Genomic DNA, 26,993 nt, shown 5'->3' with positions numbered 1-26,993 from the left:
CAATCTTAATTTGTGCTCAGCCCGATAATGCATCTCAAGGCCAGAATACTTCTGCTCAGTGTTTCTTAACTGGATGTTTCTTTAATTATATGTCAGAGGCCATAAAACTCAGGAGGAGATTTTCCCACAAAGCACTGTTTTATGTCTCGGTCATCACTGTAAATTACAAGCAACAAGAAAAGATACTTATGGAAGGAAAAATGCAAAAAGAAAAGTGGGTTTATTTCCATACACTCTTTTTTTTTTTTTCACCCTGTTGGTACACCGATCATTTCCCAGCCTTATCAACGTGACACCGCTGTTGCTCCCGAAGAGCAAACGTCAGGGCGCTGACCACGGAAGAGATTGTTCACGGTAGCGAGCACGTGTGAAAACATGAGGCCTCCATTCATGACACAAAGGAAAGAAAAACAAACCTGTACAAATACTGAATAAATGAATAATACAAGAGTAGTTGTAAACATATACATATTCACAAATCCATAATCGCATCATACGTTCCCCCCCCCCAAATTTAGTCCAGCAATATGAGCCATTTCCACACTTTAGATGGCATGTGCACACTTACGGTATGGTTATCGGTCATGACGGTTATTACTCTTTATAATAATCATAGGAGAAATCACAGAAAAACAGAGTTTCGATGACCTCTACATGAAAATACAGGATGGCTATACACAAAAGCTCCTCCAACTCTGCAGCCCTTGGCGCACCACAAGGTGGCTTTTAGAATCCCTCTATTGTTATATTGCCTTTTTTTTTTTTTTTTTTAATATGCCGGCACTTAATCTTTGGTGAAAAATAATTCATGTTCGATTACACAAGAGAGCAGCGGCTACTCTCGTTTTGTTTTTTTTGTTTCGGCGTATATTTCCTGCTAAATTCAACCGTATCGCTGTTCTTCTAGTGTTCCGACAAGTGATTAAACATTTAAATTACTTAAAAGCAAGGATTAAAAAAAAGGCTTCCTACCCCACACTTCATCCTTGCACCCCTTTATTCTTCAGTCTGCGGGTGAGCATTTCCTCACCCCCGGCTTGGCACGCACACATACACACACACACACAAACAAAGTAAATTAGGCAGGTCAGTGCATCATTTGCTTTCACTACTCTCTTTTTTTTTTCCGTCAAGTCTTTTTCTCTCAAGCCGTTTTTTTCTCTGTGGCGTCGAGTCCAGGGATACAGGGACAGAGAAGCCTTCGCCCTCCTCAACTCAGCTCGAACCCGGCGGAGGACTCGATGGCGTACAACAGCTTGTTCCTCATCAGGTGCTGGTCGCAGAACTCCGGGAGCTTCAGCAGGTTCATGCAGGTGCTTGCAGTGGGCAGGCGCTCCAGGTCGTTGCCGCCGTTGTGAATGCAGAAGGCCGGGTAAAGCTCCTGTGTGAAAAAAACGTACGCCGTTAATAAAGCACCTGACAAATTGGCTGGCGTCACGGAGAAATTGGAACATTTCGAAGTGTTTAAAGGCAGACAAATAATGAGACATGAATCAACTCGTGTCACTGATGATCGCAATGTCCAAAGCAATCCAGATTAGGCAATAAATGTCAAACTCCACAAGGGGATAAATGTTAAAAGAGAGACATTAAGCGTTAAGCTAATACAGTGGAAGTATAAATTTAGGAAATCAGGTTAGTGCTTGAAAGGTGCTGAATGGGAAACTGGCCCACAGTTTGACCCTTGGATGAGACAGTAAAGGAATGGTCATTTCATGTTGTCTATCTGGCATTTTTTTAAATCAAGCCTCCTCACCTCATCTGCAGACCGTGACACCGACCGTTTCCATCACGAGCCGAGCTGAGGAATAAGCTCCTCCACCCCGATTTCATCCCGCTATTTCAAGTTGGCGTATGCGGTTCAGCGGCCATACTCGCCCGATTAAATGGCTCTTCGGGGGCTTAGCCGTAATGACCCCATTTTTCTGACAATTACCGTATTAAACTATCGTTGCTTATTGAGAAAGCGTCATTACTACGGCTATCATTTTGGAAAAAAAGAGAGTTTCCATCATATTTTTTAAATGGCTTCTCCTGACAGAGCTATTTCTCCTCTAATGAATCCTGGGCCGTTTCACGACAGCTAATTAAGGCTTAGCTGGCTCAGGCTGAGGGCCGGGTCAGGGGCCGCTCCCCCCACGAATTACCGCCCTTTCCGGCTCGGAGAAGAGACGAGGATGGGTGGGGGAGACGTCCACGCACTGGCCAAAGTCAAATTGATTAAATGGGAAGGGAAAGGCGACTCTCAAACCCCGAAAGGAGGCGGTGCAAAGAATTTTAAGGGCAGTTTTGTTCCCTCACTCTCCCGCAGAACTGCAATTAGGTTTTCTTAACTAATGACAGTCATAAAGAGTACTAAAACCAATCATATGATGATTACAGCTTCTGGTTAGACGAAGTAAGACACATAAAAAACTCCTTAATGACCCCAACACTTTCTACTTTTCTCCCCCCTCCTAACCTAAAAGTGTCCCACAAATCATGTCAGTCAGTAAGTGAAACAGCTTCCAATTAGGAAATCATATCAGAAATAGAAGCCATAATGATTCAGCACCGCTAAAACAATGTATAGCAACACGAAGATATAGTTCCCCTGTATATTTAACAGGAAATAGGCCGCTTTCTGCCGTGTCACACAGAAGGCAAAAGTTCAAAAGTTCAACCGGCTACAGAGTTCTGAATGGTAATATTTGTCCAGCCAGGATCTCAGACCAAGCCCACACATAAGGGGCTGCAGAAGGAGTTCTTCAACAGAGGAAGGTCATGAACCATAAAACAACAGTGGACGTGGAGATAAGGCCTCACCACGCTGGCTCGCTCTTATCGCCGTCTAATTTGAAAATGATCATTTTGAGGGCTGTTATCAGCCTCTGTATTTTCATTACAAGCCCATTAAAAGGGAACACTCCCTTCTGGGGAGCTTGGAAATACTGGAGGATGCAGGTAGCATGCAGACTGTAGATTTAGTATCGGGAAAAGAAAAGTTCAAGTCTAGTAAACCCTCACCTTGAAGCCCAGCAGTGGAGGTCTGGAGCAGCTGGTGACAAACCGCAGCAGCTTGCGCTTTTCCTCGTCTGTGAAGCCCTCGACCACCTCCCAGAAGGTCTGGATGACTGGGTGAGTGGCCGAGTACCCGCCTGAAGGAGATGACAATGGAGAAAATTATATTTAATACACAACACACGTTCTATGCTGCGGTACTAAACTGCTGGAGTACCCTTATAAGCGTCCATAAGAAGTTGAAATACTATTTTTAACATCAGCTCCTACCTGAGTAGTTTGTAAAATTTTTCAGGTCATCGAGACAAATTGGCACATGAGCCCCAGATATCAGCACCTAAAAAGTTTAAAAGCGTACATTTTATGATTCTGCGTTATGGTTTTGTGACAGGTTGATGGACAGCTTTGTGCGGCATACCTGGATCTCCTGCTGGTCAAACATGCGCAGCCACTCCAGGTTGACCACATTGGCCAGGCCCTGTCTGAAGGCCAGGCAGTGAGGCCTGATCTGCTTGTTGAGTCTGTAGTCGGCCACCAAATGGATGTAGGCTATCCGGTTTGCTGTGGTCACAGGAATGTCTTTGCCTCCCAGCTTCAGCTCAACCACCTGGGTCAAAAAAGGCACAATGCATTCAAAGGTTCCTCACAGTTTCCTCCCAGTATTTCTCAGTGTTAATTCCTGTTAGGTAGCCAAAGAGAACACTCAAATATGCAATATGCAGATGATATCGATCAATATGCAGATCAATATGCATACCACCAGGTCTGCCTTTGGGTGACAGATGACCGACAAACAAAGAAGGTACTTAAAATGTGCCAGGTTTTGTTTAATGCAATCACAGAAAAGGTAATTAAAATGTTTTCCAACAGCACTCTGATTAAAGGTATAGCTCAATGTGAGCGTGTGGTTAAGTGCATTTCAGTGTTTCTAAATATAGCACATCCAATGAACATCTGGTCCAATACAATTTGGCCTCAAGTTCTCTTTTCATTAGCTATAGAGCAGTTAGCACTTGATAGGATGTGCTCATCTCTGTTCATAATGCCGGGTGCATGACGACATCATGGCAGCTACAGGAGGACACAATATTCTGTTCATTTTTTTTTATTCCAATGCAATTTTACTGCCCTATATGTGATCATGCGGTTTAAGAGCTTAATTACTTCTATAACTGTGAGTGAGGAAACATTTTTTTTCAAAGCAGCATGACTTTGAAAAGACTAAATTGTTGCCTGCTGTCAGACCAATGCCAGTTAATTCCCAAAGTGAATAATTTCTCTATTGATGGGTTTTATGTGCTTTTAAATATTGCTTATGCCTTACTCTGATATCATATTAAGATCAAAATGTTGCCTATTTCTGTCCATTAAAGCTCTGGGAATTCTGATCCAGTATGAGGAGAATCAAGACCACAACTATATACTTCTGTATATTTCTGCAGGGTCTGTCCCAGACACTAAACATGACGTTTGTTTAACAACAGTACAAGCTAGTCAAAGTTTACTATAGACATTAATCAGCACCTCACTGACGCAGTCTTAACAAAAACTCATTGATAAGCCTCACGAAGGTATTCAGTGCAGCGATATTGAATTAGATTGCGTTATAAAGTAAGCCTCTTATTTTGTCCATCCCCTGAATGCAGCTTACAGCATGTTGTCCACTGACAGGTAATCATTTTCTGCCTTTTTTTTCTTCTCCCCACACTGGATTCTGATTATGTGCTAATGTAAGAGAATTACTGCCCTTATCTTGCTTGCTTTGGCTATCTCACGAGGGCAAATGCAGGGCAGACTGCTCCCGGGTGTGTGCCTAATCTTTCACAAATTGTTTTCCCTATCGTGTTTGCGATGCCCTATTTGCGACCAGGAGGGCTACATTGTAACTCCACCATTTCAGGTGTTGTTTGAGAAGAGCTAATAAGACGTGTTAAGGCCCTGAGCAAACAGGGGCTCCGGGTAGAGTGCAGGTCTGGGCCCAGGTGACTCAGAGTGCTGATGGCGGCTCGTCCCTGCAGCCTTGGGCTCTCGGAGGGGACGTGCTTAAGAGCAGCTAGTTGCTTCTGTCAGGCGTGTTCTGAGATCGTTTCAAGGGGGAAAGGCAGGTGGAATGGTCAACAGAGCCGCTGTGTTCCCTGCACTGCAGCAGAGCTTAGAGCGACAGTGGCGACGTGCTTTATCTCTCTCAGAGCTGAAAAGTGGTACATCATGAGGGAAATGAATTATTAACGCAACAAAGAGGAACCAAACAGGAGGAAGGAAAGACGGTTGAATGAGAGGTATTGACCGGGGTAGAAATAGAGAAGGGGGGGGTGGAAGAACACGTGAATCATTTATCAGACTCCATCCCACCCTGTCCCCAACCCCAATCACCTGAGCCTCCCCCAGGTCGTTGTTGACCACGGTGAAATTGAGGCCCAGCTCCTCCACGTCACCCTCGTAGCTCTTGAGGAAGAGAAGATTGCGGTACATCTCTGGGTCCAACGACGCCAGGTGGTGGATGTCCACCTCTGCACTGGTTCCCAAAAGTTTGGACAGGAAGAAACTTGCAAAGGGCAGCTCCACCAGCATGTTCTCATACAGCGCCTGTAGAAAAAACAAAATGTGGATGTTAGCTGGAGGACAACTGCAGGACGGGTAAACACTTCATTCTTGTAAATTCCCCCACAAACATCAGTCAATCAGTACAAATGAGAAAATGTTCAGAGCATTAAATGGAGCGATTGTTTATGGCTTGGGTGTCACTGAATAAAACATGATGATTAGATAACCGAGATAACTAAATTAACTGCAGCCTTCGTCAAGTGGCAAGCATTACATTGCTAAGTACATATTCAAAAATCTGATTACAACATACATTAAACAAAATTAATTTGCCTACTACTTTTATATCAAAGAATCAGGTGATAAGATAAAGTAAATCTGGTCACATCAGAGTGACTGAGAGCAAAACACGGAACACAATCTGGCTAAAACACACAGGCTTCTGTTTCACCCGCCTCAAACTTTATAAATGCCAATTCTCACCTTGACCTCAAATGCCATTAAGAACCACAGCCGGGCAGGTGACTCATAAAACCCAAAGCTAATGTACTGGAATAGTCCGAAAAAGAGCCCGTTGGAGGCATTAAAATATACAGGTCTTTATAAATGATAGCGCTAAAAACCCTGACCGCATCAGCTAAATGGATTATAAATCTAGAGGATTTCCATAATGCATGCATCTTAAACACACACGCACGCATAAATCACCAGCTATTTTCTAAACACAGGTTAATTGCACAACTTCAAACATTGTCTATTTTTTATGCAAAATAATCCACTTAGTATTTCTCCCGTGGCCGGTGCTCGTTTCAGACCATATGTGCAGCGTGGCCCCTTGAAACCTATCAATAACACTTATGCCGGGAAGAGGCAGCAATAAGTATATGGAAAAAAACCTGTAGCCTTATTTTTTCAATGCCACTTACTTTATTTATGAGTGTTTATTGCCAGAAATTGTGCCAAAATGACTTGGGCTGGAAAGAATTAATTATTATGGCCCGGGCCTTTTAATATAAGTGAGTGCAGTGGCAACGCAATTAAAGCAGATCGCGGCACCATCAGGTGGAATAAATGCCAACAACATTGCAGGTGCATTCTGTTAGCTGCCAAATAAATTGCTTAATTTACAACATTAAGAATCAATAAAATTATAATGCCTTTGAAACGCATCTCTATTAATAAGGGGTGCCAACCTCACACACCTCTAGAGGAAACTATCATCCGATGGAGATCAGGGAGAGGAGACTGTGCACAAGTCTGGTGGGTAAGGCGGGGAGGAGGAGGAGGAGGAGGAGGATGAAACTTTCCTCACCCTCACAGTTTACCGAGTGGAGAGGCCACTGCTGATGAGGTTGGAGGTTTTGCACTAATGAGAGACGAATGAGGCACAAAGAGAACCTCGTGCGGGTCATATTACATAATGAGAAATGCCATTTTGACAAAGACCATGTCAGCAAACACTCCCCATCAAGATTAAATTAACTCTTCGGTCCAAAGTCCGGATGGATAGGACCACAAAAGCAAGGAAACCTGTTTTCACGTTTCACCATTTGTGGCTTAAATCTTTCAGCTTGTCAGCAGGGTGGACAAGTGAGGAAGAAGGATGACGACCGGCCTCTATTCTGATGTCCAATCCCATTTCACTGAGTACCCTAGACAAGCCACTCCTGCCTGTAATACATCACCTCCACAACAATGGCACGCCTCGGACATTAATTAACAATATTAATCTCCCGTGTCCTTTGAGCCGCAATGTGCACTGTGCACGCTGCAGCAGGGGGTGATGCAATACCAATCTATATAAACGGTTGCCTTTTATCCGGGCAATAACGGCACTAAACAAATATCAATACGCCGCTCAAATGGCCACTCAAACGTCCATTTTTATGGAGAAAGAGGAACTTAAGGTAGGGTTAATTGAAAGTCAAATTCAAATTAATTTCCCCTCACCTAATTGCCTGAACCATTAGCTATCGAGAGCACAATATGGAGGGAGTGGGGGCGGAGAGCCTCATGCGGCTGATTGACCGTTTCTCACTCAAGAATACACAGAAGAAGAATTCTTCTTAGAAGAGGAGCAGGGGGGAGAGGAGGAGGAGGAGGAGTTACAACGCTCTGATAAGTGGACCGGACCATTTCAGACCGAGCAAGAGAGAAGAGACCTGGATGTTCCTGACTGTAAAACAGATCAAAATGCTATTACCACATGCTTTGAACGCTTATTTATGTCCTGTCTGTGAGGGCTCGCTGATTTAGTGCCGGCCAAATGCAATCACTACACAAACAAGAGGTAGGAATCATCGGCTAATGGAAGCCCTAATTGAGAGGCGACCGCTTGTCATGAGGTAATTCTTCTCCGGGTTGAGATGATAGCCCCCCCCTCACAGGGAAGGCATCTTGATAAACAATCACTACCACATGCATTAAGGATGATTTAGAAACATTAGGCTCGAAAAAATAGTGCCATCAGAGGAAGGAAGTGACAGAAAAACAATAACGTCAACAGATTATGCACAGGGCTAATTAACAAAACCAAAGCTTGCATGAGTGCCAGGTTAAAGTTCCAACCCCAGGAAACAAATGAAGGCAATATCTCTAAACATTGTCAGTTTCTAGAACAAACACCAAAACAACCTCTAAATTTATACATGTAGCGAGTGCAAGCTTGACACTGGCTGCTATTGATCTTAACTGACGTATTGACCATCAAATCAAGGCAGTCTGTGACTAAATCTTCCAATATCCTTAATGCTTTTACCAACAGCTTCCTTGTTTTGGGGATTTTAAGGTTTTTAAAAAGGGGACATGGGAATATTTTGGAGGCTCACCTTTCCGAGTATCCTTCCGAGGAAGTAGTAATGCCTCGTAAATGATTCTCCAATCAGCATCTCTGCAGCGGGGTTGGAATACAGCAGGCTCTCGTTGGTCGTCTTAAAGAAGCCCTGGTTGGGATTGAAGCCCGATTTGAGGAGCTCATTGAGGAACTCCCGAAAGATGCCGCCGCCGTCGATGCCAGCCTCGTCCAGACCGTGAGCGTTCAGCAGATGGACTCGAATCCTTTTCTTCAGGTCCGGTTCTGACATACGACGGTACAAAACGAAACAAGAGAATAAATCATTCTCCAACGGAGTTAATGGTCACAATAAACCATGCAACACCTCAGTGATTTTCATTCTTTACATTCATAGTACAGCAATTCCCTGCAGGAGAATCGAGTCAAACAATTGAGCCTGACGGTGTCTTTAACTTCTAATAGTTGATGATTATCTTCCAAGTCTGTAATGGTTCATCTTCAAATCTTACAGGCAACAATTAACACAATAAATCAGATCCACTCAACGCCTTAAAGGTACCCACTAAAATGTGTTTCTGACATTGATATATTTCTGAGAAGGCATAAACAACATGTTTTCAAATGGAAAAAACATCCATTCTTGGCATTGTCAAAATGAAAAGTAATCAAAACACAAGAAATCGGCTCTATTTGCAATTTCACAGGTGTTTTAATGTAGCAACAGGAGTCTGTATTTTTTACTAAAGTACGTTTTAACAGCATTTTCTTTTTATTTAACCAAGACATCGGCTTGAGATTGAGAATCTATCTTGCAAATGAGACTTGGCTCAGACAGCAGCTCATAAACAGTTCAAAAAACCAACAATTAAAACATACAATAAAACAGAGTTAAATCACATGACGTATTCTGAACAGATAAAATGGAAAAAGCTTGTGTAAAGGTGAGAGAACCAGTGAGACTGCAGCTTGCAAGAAACAAAATGCAAAGTCATGCAAACAACTTTGCTACTACATCGTCTATAAAACCTTTAAACTCTTAGCCTTTTTCAGCCATTTTGACACTTTCTAGTAGGTATTTGTATAAAACAGGTCCAATAGAATGACTTCTAACTTTCATGTTGCATTTTCAAAATCAGTCAGTTGGTGAGTAATTTGGTGGAACATTTTCCCAGCTTGTGTACCAGATCTATATTATTTTAAATCATATGCAAATGTGTATTTTTTACTTTGATATCCGTGTATTTTTTTATATACACTGCTGTATGCTATCCAGCTGGCTGATATCATACAGTAAAACTAAAAAAAATAATAATTCTATATTACCAGCAAGAAAACTTTCCAAGTAGTTACCTGATTATTTCTGTAAATACACAAACTGGATCAGAAATGCCACTCCAATACCATTTGAAATCTAGTGGATCACGTTGTTTTTCACAACAAACATTTTGCAAGGAAGCACTTTCTTGACCTGCAGAATATTCAAATCACATTCCGTAAAAGAGGTCATCTTTCAGAATAATTGATGTACAGTGATAAATCAAAGGCAGCCATAACTTATAGACACATAAATGATATAGATCATGTCTTCAGCCCAGGTCTCCTACTACTCTTTTTAATCAGATTGCCCCCACCGAAGTGCCCTTTCAAATTCAAACACAAAAGGGGTGACTTAAAATAATTGATTCTGCTTTTATGTGGTCCATTATAATAATCGGAACCACAATTATGCTTTGCCGAAATTCAATACTCTACACAAGGAGAGATCTAACCTTCATCTTTAATGCCAACGGGAACCTTGATCTTCAATGTTAAGATTTTATAGAGCATAAGAAGAGTTTCAGTAACAATGTAAACATCCGCTACACCATGAGTCCTCTCCTCTGGTACTTGTCATCTTGAAAACAAATAATGCATGTGTAAATTCGCTGTGATGCAAGCCATACCGTTTTCTGGAGAGAGTTTATCGTAGGCATCTTCGTAGATGTAGTTGCGCCTGATGGTGACACTTATGCCATCAGGGAATGGCCCGTCCCCCTGCACATCCCGTTTATCAGCATAGATTAACCTCTGGAAGATCTACAAGACAGATGTTAGCCCGGTGACAGGGTCAGCAACAAATCCTCTCAGCTGTAAAAATGTTTAATTCTGAGTATGGATGCTGCTATTTATCATTCATACTTAGCCTTAATCAGTTTTATTTTGGCATTTTATGACATTTCGGGTGGTTTAGAGCGAAAAGAGACAAACTTATAGTCATTATGCACTTATACTGTACTTTGCTTCGCTATTTTATTGTATAATGAGTGATGAGGACAAGAATTGGACTGAAACGAAGGACGGCAACAAAATTTGCAATCACATCCAATAAGTGATAGATAGACTGTAGCCTATGCCAACATATAAAATAAAGGAGCCAGCTTTGATAAGACCTGAACTGTGTAGTTTCTATGCAATACCAAGATTTGTTCTACTCTAGCACCGTTCCAATTTCCAAAATAGGATCTTTTTCAGGATGTACAGAATGTCGATATCAACACAATTCTTCAGAGAGACCTGTAATACTCAGTCAAAATACATCAAACACAACAATTTTTTTGCATTACCTTGACTCGCTCCTCGAAGGGAACCACAAAAGGGAGCTCTGTGAGGATGGCCAGATGTCTCTCTTCAGACACAGACAGCTGCGGAGGCTCTAAACCAACTTCAGAAAGGCAGACATATTTGTGTTTACTACCTAAATATGATCATCCAAGATACAGCTTAAATATAGCAAAGATTAAATCTTGAAAATCTTTGTTTCCAACGTGTAGACATGATGGTTCTATCATTAAAAAAATGTTGTTTCAATAGGAAAACAACATGTTTCTTTCGGCTTTCGGAGGCTTTCTTCATAATTAAGTGCTATTGACACCGATTCTTTTGTCTTGACGTCCAAAGGGTTCAAAGGTCAAGGTCAACTACAAGTGGACAGGGATTAACAGCCTTGCTTTATCTGGAGGATATTTACCAACATCAGGTGTCCCCTGTGTGTTACACTCCTCTAACAGTATCATTACCTCCCTCGCTGCTAAGCTCTGTAAGTAAGACTGAGTCCACCGTTTACAGGCCGGCCATTAAAGACATTTCCATCCTACACCCTTTTAATTAACTCTGAGCTGCCCATCCACCTGCCGGGCTTCATCCATTAAGCTGATGTTTGTTTTGTATTAAACTCTGGGTTTAGCCCGTTAAACCCACAAAAGAAATCGCCACAATAGCTAAACCGCTCTTCACCCTCCTCACTTTGCGTCTACTGCAGCTCAATTATTCTGCTCAATTAGTCAATCTGATCTGCATTTTCCTATCAGGTTTCCATCTTTGAGGAGAAATATGGCCTCGGAGTGGTCAATACGTTGCTCATTCATCAGCCACGGCCCTGTCCATTTAAGGAAATGAGAAAAGGCAGGACAAACACGTGGACCAGATGTGGCTGAGTTCATCAGGTACTTTCACACTAATTGAATTTATCCCATACAGCCTCTGAGTGGGATTAGGCAGATCATACACACATTGTTATCAGCTTGTTTTCACACCATACTTCACAGAAACCGGGGATGAAGCCCTGCCTGCGTCAGTGTATTTTCCCCTGAGTGTCTAATTGAGTCAATGAGGAGAAAATGTGGCGATACATCTTTGTTGAAACGGGGAAGGCTAATTACTTTTCTGAGCTTTTTTTTCCGAAGTGCTGTGAAAGAAATCTTTACATGATGAGCTTTCAGCTAATAAAGTACATGATCAGTTGTTTAGGGAGACTCATTTTCTAGTCCTACAGCGAAGGCAGGCTCAATTTGAACCCTAACTGCTTCCTTTCATCTACTTTTGATAGAACCTAGGAAGACTCCCAGCTAATATGGGAAATAATATCAATGCACAGCTCCATAGAATAAGACAAATTAAACAGAGAAGGTGACCTTGGAAAGCAATTACAATGATTTCCTGGACTATGTATCAAGTTGACACATGCATTACTGTATATGATCCAAAGATTTCATCCATCGCCAATGGAGTAGCTCTATACTATAGATCCGTGTAGCATTTTGGATAACATATTATTTTATTTACTTTGCTTTGTTTTATTTTAATAGTAAAGTTTATTCAATTGTATTGTTATTTTATTAATAACTTATTTTATAGTATTTAATTTATTTTATTAATTTGATGCTGTTTTATAACTATTACTGTTATCATAGCTTTTAATCATATTTTGTTGAATTTTTATAATTTTATTGTGTCACATGCATTAGTCTCAAACTGACAAACACTTGTACTATACGCTAAAGTTTGATTGATTGATTGATAGATTGATTGATTGATTGAACAGTCAAGATGTTGCAGTTTGTTCACAAATACTCTAAGACATGGATAATAGCCCTTTACTTGTAGGGCAGTATAAACGTAAAAATGTTTTTTTAATGCTTTAATGACATATTTGTGTTAATTCTTTTGCATACTTTTTTCGTATGAAATACTTTTGGGTTACTCCAACATTTTCATAAGTAAAATATATTTTTTTCAGGCATCACTTTTAAGACCAATGTGGGTTTGAAACAACAAAAAAGGATGAAAAGATTAAACTACCATCAAGCGTTGACTGAAGTGGCCCGATGCGGCCCATCCTACGAGTTCTCCACACGTGTCTCGCAGAGGGGACGTACAGCTGGGTGACCTGGAGCAGAAAAGTCAGGTAATAAAAAAAGATTAAATTCCTGCCAAAGCTCTGAATCCATAAAAAAACAGCAGCTTTCTTTTAAATAAGCCCTAAAAACTTCTCTTGTCGGGTGGTGCTTAAGCCCCTTTGCTTACTTGTATTGTGATATTATTTATTCTTCTTGCTTATCTAGTTTGCTCTGCTCTGGATTTAATCTCTGTGAACTACTTTTAAAGGTGCTTCATACATTGTAAAGTATTATTACTTATTACTACTTCATTATTCATTAGTCACCACCTTGTCCTATGTTTTAAAATAATGATTAAACTGGAGAGCCAATCAACCACTCATACAAAGAGGTGTGTGGACGTCTGTCCTGTCTCGCAATAAGATTTTATCCTGACTTTGGATTTCATCTGATTGTTAAGGGGGGAAAAAACATAATTCTTTGACTATTCACTGACCTTAACCACTGCAATCAAATCATATCAGGAGGCTTTGTGAATGCAGCTCCAGATTATCAGGCGTTGTATTCACATTTCATTTCACAATAAGGCTAAAATCGGACATAATATCACATCCAAAGAAAATGAACACAAAATCTAATCCGCTAAAATGAATGCCAAGTACCTTGTCGGCACGGATGTTGACCTCCTCGGAGAGCCAGTGACCTCCTGGACAGAAAGGTCGTCTAATGTCGCGAGCTTTCACCATCTTCACCAAGTTAGTGATGACCTGCGTAGTAGATCAAACACAGACAGGCACACACACACACACATGCATGCATCACATTAACATCTCTAACGCGGGCAATTATATCCCCACAGACTTCACTTCATTGTAAGAGGAGAAGATTCCAAGTCCTTTTCAGAGTAGTGAAAACAGCACTGAGTTTTTGCTGTTCAACATGATGAGGTGCCTTCGCTTAGAGAAGAGGGGAAAAAAAGCAATTTGAGAATTCAGCCATTAGTGCACCATTTATAGGGAGTATAAAAGAAAAACGACCTGTGCCGTCCCTCAATGTCCAGCCCTGTTAATTACTGGCGAGGTCTGCTGCTGACATCAGCCATCGGACGGAGAATGCAAAAGACCAGGCAGCAACAGTTCACAGCACTGGAAGCATGGCTCTAGATAGCCTGAAGAAGGCTCAGGGTTGCAATATATGATATCTCACTTTGGAGTGATGGTGTGACTTTGTAACAGAGCCACTTCATGTGGGCTAAACCGATCATCTGTTGTCAGAAGTTTTATCTAATATTCACTTTAGTCCAGGATTGTAATCGAAGACCGTAAAGTAGCATTTTTACCAAATAAACGTTTAGGTTTAAGCTTCCGTTGACTAGACATCACAGGCTCTGCTGTTGCTATGGCTAGTCGCCGTCATCCGCTATATAACCTCATGCATGAAGATGCGATAAGGGAGCTGATATGTCTGCCATACAGTCAGTCACAGCCAGTTCATTTCCATATAATACCCAGGCTAGATTATTTCAATCGAAATGTTCTTTTCTAAAGCACGTCATTTTCATAGGGCGACAATCAATCCCGGGCCTATCGCTGCGAGGCAATGTCCGCAATAATGGCAAGTGCAAAACGCTGTAAAAGGCGCGTGGCGATGGGTTTGGAGCCGGCCTACCCCCTGACTCTAGGAATGAATAAGCATTCCTTAATTAGCCCATCGGGTTAAGTGCAAGCCTTAATGGGCCTTTCCCAAACTCCAGCGTGACATCGTTCTCCAAACATGGCCAAGAAGAAAGTTCCATTAGCAATATTAATACAAGCTTAGTTGATCATTTTCATTCAATTAACTTCTTTCAATTAAATAGATAGCTCGACAATGGAGGCGATAAAAGATGGGGAGGGACGGCTGATGACACGAACCAAACATTAGCGTGTTAGGGGTCAGCAGCGTTAAACCGACTGTAAATCCCACCGTTCAATTTGGAAAATGCATTCCCCCTGCTCCCCACTTCTTTAATGGGTCATTTTAACTGACAAGAGGCCTTCGAGCAGATCTTTTATGAAAATTCCCAACATGCTCTTCGTGTATTTGCCACCTTTCAGAGAATGCCAGTGTTCACTTCTAAATCCTTCTGTCAAAGACTTACAGCCAAGAACAAAGTCTCTTAATTACTGTTTCCCCTGATAGAGAGCGGTAGGAAGGAAAAGGGGTGAAATGAAAGGCAGCAGTGGAATGAGAAAAAGAGCCAAGGAGAATGAAGGTAATGCTGTTTTCTGCCTCATTACTTCTGTGTAAATAACAAATGGATGACCTCAATGGCAGCGCTTCATCTTGTCGTTGCCTGTTCATGCATACATGCTTGATTTCCACTAACACAGACAAGGCATTAGGTCACTATGCTTCAGTGCACAGAGAGGCTACATACTAATTATCCAAAATGTGTCACGAATCGTGATTTATGATTTTAGGTATCGACGGTAAAGAAGAGACAGCCGGATCACATTCAGTCTTCTTCAGAGCCTACTAGCAACAAATTAAGCGACTTATTCAGACAATCAGGGAAAATAAATAAATGTTATTAAAAAGTATTATATTGTAATTAATTCACAATCATAGTCAGACTAACTAACCCTAACCCTAACACAGCACCGGGTCGGATGGAGTTGTCTGGCATCTTTTAGCAACTGGTGCTGCTAGTGCTCGTCAAGTATAAGGAATCACTGCATTTTGATATGTTGGTTGTTCCAACATGCACCATTTCTGCTACTGGAGATAGAAACTGCAAATAACTTACATTGATAGTGCATAATGAGATATTAAAAAGTACCGGAATATTGACCCTGAATTTACACATTTCAATGTAAAAATGCTGAATTTGATGCACTTTGAGAGCAAAATTAAGGGGCTAGATCTATAAAGAATTTCCTGCTCTTGTAAACAATTTAAGGTCCGGTCGAGGAATGCTGTAACGCTCACAGTTGGAGCCACGAGTCACCTTCACCTTGAGCCTTTCCAAGCAGACCTAGAGCACTATCCTCTTCCTGTTGTACCCTAAATCGAAACCAAATTTTCGGCTTCCCAGTGGCAGGTAGAGCTGGGGTCATTTCAATATACATACCCGTACCTTTCTACAATCAACATTTACTTTATAAGTTAGTGCAAACAAACTTGTCTATTGGCACTTTAATGATTGGATTGGATTGGATTGAATAAAAAGAAATGGAGTGATTCCAGGTGTGATTACCAAACATAATAGCTTTATATATCTTGCCTTGAAGAGCTGGACCCAGCGTTTCTGCTCAGCCTGGATCCGCTGCTGAACTGCTGTGTTTGTCTTCACACCCACACTGCGGAAGGCAGCCATGTACTCCTCGCGGTGCTCTGTTTTGGTCTCGGGGTAGGCCAGTTTGATGATTCCCAAGCACGCGTCCCTCAGACAGCGAGACAGAGTCACCAGCTCTAACAGCGTGAAGGGCATCATGGAGGACTGTGTCTGACCTGTTCCGAGGGATAAACGTACTCAGTCTTTAACAGATATTGATTTTCACATTTACATGGTGGCAAGAACAACGTGTGACTGTTGCCAAAACCACCAAAAGAGGGAACTGGGAGATGATACGCGAGGGTGTATTGTATTTAGAAACTTTAAGATCCAGTTAAACGGATAAAAAAACGTTAACTACCTTCCAATTCATGACCGAAGAACTCGCTGTCATGCACGGAAATGAGGGAGTGGCTGAAGAGAGAGCTGAAGAGATAGAAGAGGGGAATGATGCGGTTGGAGTCCTCAAACGACATGGGAGACCCTCGCGAGATCAGCTGCAGCAGCGGCACCATGGAGCTGAGGAGGCAGACAGAAAAGTAGAGGCTAAGTATGACACACATGCTTTACATACACAAAATAATAATAAACAATAATGTGCTTTGAATCAGCTCACCCAGTGATCATTTTTGTTGTCATGGAAGTTATCAGGTGCCAGAGATGCCTCAGGAAACGTGCATTGAAAGCTAAACTGTACAGGAGTCTGTAGAGAACAAAGCAAAGAGACACATTACATGTAAAAAAAACATTTTATAAAAGTATGCAGCTATTTCAGATGACACAATCAGTGTGAAGACCATTAAAATGACTTTCCGTCAATCCGTCTGCTATGTTGAGATTGTTAAGTTTGCCCTATTAACCAAAGGACCCATAAGAGGAAAAAATAAATGACACCGTTAACCAACATTTCCCTCCTAGAATGTTCTTGGCCTTTCTCTCCCGTTTTATACCGTGTGAGGGCCCGAAAAGAGATTAAATGAGCCATTAAGCTTTATTTAGGCGAGGCACCTTCCATTAGTAAACTAGTTGCTGGCGAGGGTACCCAGCTCGGGTCATAAACAGCCCTCTCGCTTCCTGCTGGAGCCCCATTTAACTTAATGGCCAGGGGAACAAGACAATGGAGGATGGAGGAGGAGGGGAAGCCTGGCCCTCGCCGTGACCCCGCAGCGCCAGCATGCTTCCACACTCTCAGTGAATTACATGATAACACCGAGGAGGGCCCACATACCTCGCTATAGTCGCTCTGCTCTCAACGGACTGTGGCACCAAGGTGTGAAGCTGCTCTTTGTTCAAGTGTGTGTGTGTGTGTGTGTGTGTGTGTGTACTCCTAAATTGCATGGCTTTTCACACAGAGGGTAAGTACAGGTGACAATAATGTGGTAAGTAAGCTCGAAGGTAAAATAAAGTGCCCCTGCATATAATAGGCCCTTGTTTAAGAGTGACAGTGCCGACACCTATAAGGATGCTTGCATTTAACAGGCCAGCATCATGTATTCTCAGTGGAGGAGAGGAGCAAAGGTCAGTGGCAAAAAGGGCTAACACACAAAAAAAAAGAGAGAAAATGGGAATCCTATATTTGCTGAATATTCGCATCTCAATGTCAATGCTCAATTTCCCGTTCCACCATTCAATCTACCAAAACCCATTCAAAACTCCTAAATTGGAAATGAGCATTAGGAGCAGAGCGTCAGACGACGAGCCGCAACAGGGCTTGAAAAATGGTTTGTGCCGAGCACACACCATCTGTCACTACTACAAGGCTCAGGAGAGAAGCGAGGAGTAGTGCTGTGGGCTCATAACAAGTGATGCGGGTGTTTGATTGAAATGGGAAACAAAGCACTAAATGCCAGCTGACATGCTGATTTACGGCCTGAGAGAACCCAAACCCCCATTTCAATCATGGAATGAACCACTAATAAACAAAGTCAAGACATCAAACGGGGTTGTGTGTGCATGTGTGTGTGTGTGTGTGTGTGTGTGTGTGTGTGTGTGTGTGTGTGTGTGTGTGTGTGTGTGTGTGTGTGTGTGTGTGTGTGCGTGTGTGTGTGTGAAAAGCAGCTTGAATCACGCCCAGATCATTTCATTTTACAGTAATGAAAGAATCTCTGTTCAGCAGAAGAAGAAAAAAAGCTGTGGTTGAATCAGATTTCTAGACTAAACTAGTCATTTTCCACCTGAATGCAAATTTGTTTTGCCGACTCCTGCATCAAAATGATCAACGTCATTATCTCACGACAACACAAAAATCACAGCATCACGTTGGACCGGAGCTCATCTGCTCTCACTTTCATCAGAGCGAGCCCCGTTAGCGACACAGTGCTACATTGGGTTGAAACCCAAACTATCAAAGTGAAATTACACCAAATATCCAACACTAAACAATTAAAGGGAAATCACAGGACCCACTTGAACAAACCTGGGCAAGTACAATTAGCAAACCAATCAAAAATCCATTTTGGTCCTGAATCACCGTACAGCTTTTAAGTTGTCCTCTAAAAAAAATTAATTTCATGAGACATTTTACATATTTATTAAAAAGGCAGTGTGCCGGGCTGGCTGGACGACCGGCCAGCCTCTCTTTTTTTGCTGTAAGAGCAGTAAATCAAGGCAGGGATGCAATTTGCTCCCCTTAGCCTCTTGTAAAGCTATCCCGTCCACTCCCGCAGTGATTAATCTTTCTCAGTGAGCTAATTATTTTGTACAGATATCCAATAATGATGGAAGACGAAGGGCAGGATTTATGGTAAAAGCGAGGAGAAGGAGGAAGCCGTAAAAAACAAAATAAGGGGAATTGGGAATATACACTGAAATCCCTCTAAATTCTGTTCAACCATTTGTAAGCGATACTTCAAAATAACTAGTTGACCATTGGACTCCGATTGCATGTGTCCAGTTTTTTATTACCTAGGAAGCTAATTTATGTTTATCCTTTTACGCGTGATTTTGGATATGCTTGAGAATACGTTAGATTGCTTTGCTAGCATGATATCAACATGCATCTACATCCCCAGCAACACTTTTAAAACAACTGGCAGCAACTGGCTGCACTAATAATTAACTTGAGCAGGTTGACTATCCACGAAGCTCGGTCTGGATTACCTCTCATCAGTCAATGCTGCATCCACCCTCCCACCCTCCCACCCACCCACCACCACCACCACCTCTGACATCCTGGCCCTAATGTAATCAACCTGAGAAGGGGTAATTGCCCTCATCCAGAACTGACAGCTTCCGTGACATCCCCGCTTCCTTCGCCGGTTGTAAATGCCAGTGGGTGCGGACCGCTGATAACTGCCTGCCTCACTTCACCGTTATTTACATTACTGCTTACAGCGCGGAAACACATAAAGACACGGTTTTCCTCTCAATCAGGTGGGTGTGTAAACAAGCTCTGGTCTGGTCTCGACAAGACGTGTAAAATGTTATGATATGAAATAAAATTGAAAGAGGCTTTAAATTTGTTACCATGTAATCTTATTATTCAGAGACTCCTGCTTGGCTGTGAAGGTGCACCTTGGTTACAATTATGAAATTTAAAACACCAAATGTTTGTTATTGAAATTAGGGAAAGATGCCTACAAACTCAAATTATAATGTTGTAATTATAGTCTTGTTTGTGTATTAGTACCTGACTTTTGGCACCATGAGGCGATGCTGAACCATGAGTGTGTGACAGATGGATGCCATCATGGTGAAAACCTCCTCGCTGGCTGAATCCCTCCATACCAGGTTCAGCAGGGCGTTGGTCTGATGCTTCGTGTCCAGCTTGTGGACGCACTCCTCTGTGATCAGCTGCACGGAGATTCTGCTGTCATCCTGACGGAGAAGGAAAGAAGACTGGCTTGAAAATGTGACAATTTTCAATTGACCACCCAGAAATATTTTAAAACATTTAGAAACACACATAAAATTATTTTGGGGTACCTAATTTGTGCTTTAATGGTTATTATATTTACCCACATTGGTAATGGTAATCAAACCTATGTGCATAAGAATAGGAGAATTTTACTACCCATATAACAATACTAGCATAAACATGACATGCACCGGCACACCTGACAAACATTGTGGTATGTTATCCATTACGACTGCTAAACATAATTATTTTTTGTCAATATTGAGATCTCAATTATTTCACATGATTCTTGTTGACTTTGGAAATTTAACAATTGAAAGTTAATTGCATCTGGTGCACTTTGAGAGCAAAATGAAGAGGCTATGAAAGCTATGAAAGATCTATGAGGAAATTTCATAGATCTTTGTGCTCTTGTAAACTATTTTGTGTTCCAGTGAACAATTTAATCACAAACACATTTGTTGTATAGATGAAGTGTGATGAATGGTGATGCCCTGGCAAAAAAAAGTCACGCCCACTAAGGATGCTAAACGAGACGGGGTCAGTGTTTCAAGACGGGCCATGTTCCAAGTCGACGTACACCCAGTCGTCTAGCCCTATTATACATGCAGAGGATCTAACATACCTGCTTGGGTAGTGGATGCATGCCACCATCATCGTCGTCCTCTGAGTCGCTGGTAACCTCAGGTCTGCTGCTGCTCTCTGACACCGGCAACAGCGGCAGGAGCGTCTGCAGAGCCCGGAGGTATAGCAGGAGACCCTCCTCTGATAGCGAGCCTGCCGACACACACCCATCACCCATCACAATTACTGTTCATCACATCTTCATCTCTATAAATATGAACTGTGTGCACACATAAACTACCCACTTAAGCAATTCTCTCCTGCAGAGAGGACAAAGTAAAACAGCCATGGTGCCTGGCTCTGTGCTGCTGAGGAGGAGCCGATGGTGGCCTGGAGGGAGCTCAGGAAGGCCTCGAATGGGAACGAGAGACGAACGTCCGACAGAGCAGGAATAAAGAAGTGAAAGATCTGCTCGGTGAACGGTGCAGAAATGAACTCCTCGGTAAAGGCTGAAAATACAAACTGCCTGTAGGACGACAAACATGACATTGGACAGGTTAATTAAGTGGATGACAAGGGTGGTAAGATATGTAAAATAATGTTCATACATAAATTAGCTAAGAGGGTAGGTTGTTATGACATCACCCTGCTCTTTCTGCTGCGTGAGTGCTCTAATATTATGTCTCCAAACAGAGCTGCTTTGTGTGGCCCAGTCACACACATCTGGTGGGCCAAGGCAGATAATTAGCTGTTAGAGTCGGTGTGTACACAAGTTTCTCTCACTCCCGCCTTGCTTTTCTTCAAAGAAGAAAAGAAGTCGCCTGTCGTTTGTTATTAAGAATGTCTGAAACTGAGGGCAAACAGCCTGATATTCTGCACTCGGGCGAGCCTGCGTGCCTTTTATGGCTTGTTGTAAATTGGTCTCCGAAGCAATTACTGCTTCACCGCTGACTAGAGGTGACAAAAACTGCTGCGGTTTGTCTGATCAGTTTAATGGATGATTTTTAAAAGGAGGACAAAGACTTTCCTGCTATCATGTTGTTTCCTTTTCTCTGTACTAAAAAAAGCAGCAATAGGGGACAACAGGATTGAATGGAAGTGTATCAGGAAATTCGTATCATCCTATTATGTGATACTCTATTAATTGTCAACAGTGGAAATTAGATTTCTCTGCCTCATCCAGAAGACAGCAGTGCAGTACTGATTAACCAAAAGATTATTGCTCGTGGACACTTCAGCAGATGGTGTATCATCAGTCAGTCGGTGCTGCTAGTTCTGGTCTGTTTAATTCAACAACAGCAACACTAACATTTGATTTGGTGGAGAACTAAGTAATGGTGACCAATGAATGAATACATTACGTACTCTACATTTGACATTTCTTATATTTCTTTTAAAACAAGTAATTATTCTGGCTGTTAAAATGAAATTGGCATGTTTATTTTGGTGTTTGCACACATCTGTAAATATCCTGATCTAAGAGTTACTTCAGTGTAGTGCTGTACCTTGCGCCTGTTGTGCAGGAGGAGTAGGTAAAGTGCAGAGGTTTGAGGATGTGCTCCAACAGTGTGCTTGCCATAGGGATAGAAGGAGCGTCACTGTACTCCAGACTAGAAGGGAGCCTGTGATTCACAAGAATATAGAGCGACCTGTAGTATCCTGAAAAGAAGAAAGAGAGAAATTCATAAAGGATGTTAAGTCACCAGTTCTATTGTATTAAACATCTACTGTGAAAAACTTAAACATAACATGCAGTAAATGTTCCTGTTTGCAGTAATAAGTGTGGAATTGTTGTACAAATTAGAGGAAGTCCGCTATTTCAGCTTTTCTCTGCGTTAAACCAAATGTAACTTGCTCTTAAAAACAGCATTAGATCAAATCAAGGAGAAGCACGGATAATCTGCAACATTATTTACATTGTATCTGTAAAGTTAGGGCTAGCCAGTTTGTGTGGTTAATTAGGCTTCAAGACATCTGACTACAGTTGACATAGTGCCGAAAATTAAACAAGACGCTTTGTGCCTACAAGAATAATTTCAGTACTCTTGAAATGAGTCATTGACCTGTGCGTAGGACTGTATATACTCAGGTGCCAGTCAGAGCAGGAACTGGCCGTGTGCAGATAAAAGCAGTCAAACACACTTCAGACAGATTGATATTGACACATTCACCATCTCTATACAACACAGAGTGTTTGACAATTAGGCCTTAAAAGGTTTGTTTGTGTCTGGAATATGTTCCCTGCCTGCAATACTGAATGTTTTAATCCTCCACAAAACTGACAGCAGACACAAAATCAATAAACTGTGCATATATCCTAAATCACAGCCAGGACAATAATGACAATGCTGATATTGTTTGACTTACCTGTCTGTACCATATAGTGCAAAATCTGCTCGAGTAATGAAGCTACATAGTTAGCATCTGGAATAACAGGAAGATAGGTTTTCTCTGAAGAAAATATTTCTAGCATCCGCATGGGAACAGTCACATTTAAACTGTCATCCCTGCAGTTCTGTAGGAGTCTGTGGAGACAAAAAGAGGTAAAAGTGAGATCAACTGCAGCTTTCTTTGGTGTCACATGGCACAAAAAATATGAATTAATTATTTGTTATCAAGTATTGTACCTGCAGCAGAAGCCTAAGATCCTCTTGATCTGAAACATACATGTCTGTCTCTGTGGGCCCACCAACAGCTTCACAAACTGACTGTTGTGCTTCACCAGGTTCTGGCACAACCATATCTTTGTGAACAAACAGACACAACTTGTAAGACGTACATTAGATCTCTGACTATGATAGAACTTGTGAAACGATCAATATACTTGTAATTGAAGAGCATCGACTATAAATCTCACCAATCGATGTGCATCCACACTCTGTCTGTAGAAAAATATGAGTTGTCTTGATAAGAGGCAGAGACTCAGACCATCCAAGACGTGGCGATTTCCCCCTCCCTGCGTCTGGCTGACGCACTCATCAAACCTGGCCCTCTGGATGGCATACTGGGAGATAAAGTTCAAAAGGTCACATACGGCAAATGCTTTGATTGCACAGACTAGTCCCACATATTTGGCAAATCCTTACGGTCAAGCAAACTGCGTTCGTGGTCAGCAAAACATATCAACAACACAGTAATTGTTTATCCTCGGATCAGGATTGTTGAGCATCCCGTGGCTAAGTCACCAAAAATGCAGCATCAACAAGACCATGAGACATGCAGTACCATTCATAAGCCACTCACATGAAGGTCCTAACACATTTGGAAGTTATCAAGTGGGCACAATCTCACAATAGTTATGCATAATTAGGCTCACAATATTCAGTGTTTAACAGCCAACCCCTTGTGTTAGTTACTTACACTAGTCAGTATCTACAGATTGTGTTTTTCCTTGCTCCTACATTTACTTTCTTTCAATTAATTTGCCTCTACAACAGGCAAACAACACCTAAACTGAAAATCTATCTTGCAGATTTACCTGTCGTTTCAAGTCCTGGTAGCCACGTATGTAGGACTGGATGATAATAGCATTCTTCAGCCGTTTCCTTTCATCCTATAAAAGAACACAACATCTTATTGTACAAGCAGCATCAATGGATTGTTCTATTAACCTAAAACAGACACAAGTATTATTAACAACTTGTCAACAACGCATTGTGCAGTTGCTGTTTTGTTACCTCTCTTTTTCTTCTCTCTTCTTGAGTGCGATGCAGTAGAGAAGCTTTCTCCTCCTGAAAAACAACACAGGAGACCATGAATACTAGTTAAACAAGATAATTTTTGACCATCGCAAACAACAGATACAGAGAGTGAAGAGATGAAGGCAGATTTGATAAACACAGCAGACATGCTGATTCATTTCACTCCACCATCCCTGCTAAAAGTAAAATGACACTCACCTTTTTACTCGCTCCCCCAAGCGATACCTTGGGTCTTGTCTTGAAATCTCCCTCAAAGCTAAACATTGTCAGATCTTTCCCATTGACAGAGGTTTACCACGAATTTCTGTGTGAGTAAAATGAGATAAAAGTCATTATCTAACACCTCACGTTAATGGTAATAATGGAAAACACTGAAACGAGTGACGAAAATGACCTGACAAGTTATTTGCCTCCAGTTTAAAAGCAATTACATTCGGCTAATCGATTCTTCAACCAAGTGACTGCGTTTGCTGTGTGTAATTAATACACGCGAATACAACGGTCATTAAGGTAAACACGGGCATACTTTATAAAAAACGACTAACGGTTCACTTTGGCTAGTTATTCGGCTGACAGCTCCTGTTTGGTTGCAACAATAGTTAGCTAGCCGGTTAAGTTAGCTAGCCGGTTAAGTTAGCTAGCTAATGACTCAGCAGCTGTCAGGAGCTAAACGCAGTTGTTTCCCCTATCTGACTCCAAGCAGCAACGGAGGCACCACATAGCAGAGCATTTATTGGTGATATGTCGCAGCATATGATTCATACATTTGTGAGAAGCATGATTTTGTTGACGTTAGCGCTGCGGCTAGCTAGCAGAGCAGCTAAGCACTGAAGAGAGGCTAACTTTACGGGGGGTGTATTCCCATCCGCATGTCCTTTTCTGACATCGGTCATATTACAGGACACTCGTCTGAGAATTAGAATCGTTTACCTTTGACTTTTGGATTAAGAGGTGAAACAGGCACAATAATTCTGAGAAGGCAGTTTAGGTTAATCCAAACGCCAAGTCTTCTTTTCCTCCTCTTTCTAGAAATCAACACAACACAGGGAACGAACAGCCGACTGTTTCCGGTTCCGGCGATTGCGGGCAGCTGATTGGACAAAATTCATGCCAATAACATCCGAGCGGCTTGAACCCGCCTCTCACCTAGATGCACTAAAATGACCAGTAGCCTCATTTTAGAGATAGAAGAGATGCTACACATTCAATTATTGGTTTAATAGGTTATTTTTTACTGCATTTGCACTTTATACACAATCACACAGATGCTTTTTGTGTTTTATGTAAAAAGGATTACACTTTTGCTCCTCAAAGCTTGTCGACAGAGAGAGACTTATTATTAGTGAGGCTGAAAGAAAATCTATTCTGGGGTGCAATCCATCATCTTTGAGTGGAGGTGGCCATTTCATTACCCGAGTGACACAATCAGTGTTTAATGACACAAGAAAATTGTTTCACAGGATCGTGTTACACTGAAAACCCATGAAAAAAAGAAACCAGAATTAAAGGAGGATAACAAAACAATCTCACCACTCTAGATGGAGTTCCCCCTCTTTCCATTCTTCTGAGGACTTTTCGTCCATGTTGGTTGACTAACATTTAAATACAATAGCTAGCATGGACAAATAATATTTTTAGTGTTCAGAAAAAAACCTCAACATGCTTCCATTCCATTGATGTGTGGAGAAAGTTGAATCCAAATCCCTGAACAAGAGTTTTGATTTCCCACATTTCATTGTTCATCTCATCTTTTGCGTATGCGCAATATAAGTAATATGTATTCCTGTTGAGTTACCATGGGGATATTTCTTCATTATAAGGGCAGATTTACCTTTTGAAATGCAGAAAATGAAACCAGACATATACAGCCCAAACAACAATGGCTTCCTAGGCAAAAAAACTAAACCCACATGTTAATTGCTTAGCAATGCTGATGAGGGTGATTCCAACTCTGGTTTACAGATTTTATGGTATTCTTATGGTTATTTCTAATGTGTGATAATATGTTCTTCTTGTCACAGTCCTTATTTACATGTGGTGCACCACAAGGCTCATTCCTTGGACCAATTACAGTCTACTTCATATAAATAGAGGGCATGACATGTCCTGCCAATGTCACACTGATCAGAGTTTTCTTCACCTAAAAAACAGTGTACTCATAACAAATACAGCCTCCCTCTTTAACATTGAGAACAGCGAGGAATAATCTATAGTATAGTATGATTCCTACAGCAAGGCTTAACTATAAACCTACAGTTAAATAAAGGAGGTATCAGTTGCATCTTTTTCAATTTTGTTTATCTTTCTGACCTTTTGACCCCTCGTGTGTCTGCACACATCTGGAGGTTTTGGTACGGTGGGGACGTTGTGTTTGTGCATATGGAAATTAACATTTTTATGATATAACAGCATCACTGATATGATAGAAATTGAATTCTTTAGTTTTTTAGTGATTTGTGTTTTGCTGCCTTTTTTATTTGCTCTATGCTTTGGCAGCATATATTACAGCTGAAGATTATAATAAATATGTAACATGGTAGGTGTACTGATTATTATTAACAGT

General features: G+C 41.5%; 1 protein-coding gene across 1 annotated transcript; it reads right to left on the bottom strand.

Annotated features, from left to right (window-relative positions):
- Window positions 1–201: 201 nt before the first annotated feature.
- Window positions 202–25,488, bottom strand: ube3c (ubiquitin protein ligase E3C). Its single transcript, XM_084034274.1, has 24 exons — window positions 25,361–25,488; window positions 24,629–24,734; window positions 24,407–24,460; window positions 24,208–24,282; window positions 23,587–23,733; window positions 23,357–23,472; window positions 23,097–23,254; window positions 22,235–22,388; window positions 21,035–21,255; window positions 20,791–20,942; window positions 19,938–20,125; window positions 16,926–17,012; window positions 16,671–16,828; window positions 16,259–16,485; window positions 13,656–13,760; window positions 12,956–13,043; window positions 10,942–11,039; window positions 10,282–10,414; window positions 8,373–8,620; window positions 5,374–5,586; window positions 3,419–3,607; window positions 3,271–3,337; window positions 3,007–3,137; window positions 202–1,381 (listed from the first exon to the last, which is right to left on the bottom strand). The coding sequence occupies exons 2-24, from the start codon at window positions 24,692–24,694 to the stop codon at window positions 1,211–1,213; spliced, it is 3,246 nt and encodes a 1,081-aa protein (XP_083890400.1). The 5' UTR covers window positions 24,695–24,734; window positions 25,361–25,488; the 3' UTR covers window positions 202–1,210.
- Window positions 25,489–26,993: the final 1,505 nt, after the last annotated feature.

Source organism: Eutrigla gurnardus (genome assembly GCF_963514095.1).
Source record: "Eutrigla gurnardus genome assembly, chromosome: 18".
In the NCBI taxonomy this organism is placed as follows: domain Eukaryota; kingdom Metazoa; phylum Chordata; class Actinopteri; order Perciformes; family Triglidae; genus Eutrigla; species Eutrigla gurnardus.
The sequence above is the reverse complement of the archived record's forward strand: the minus strand, read 5'-3'. Positions and strand labels throughout refer to the sequence as shown.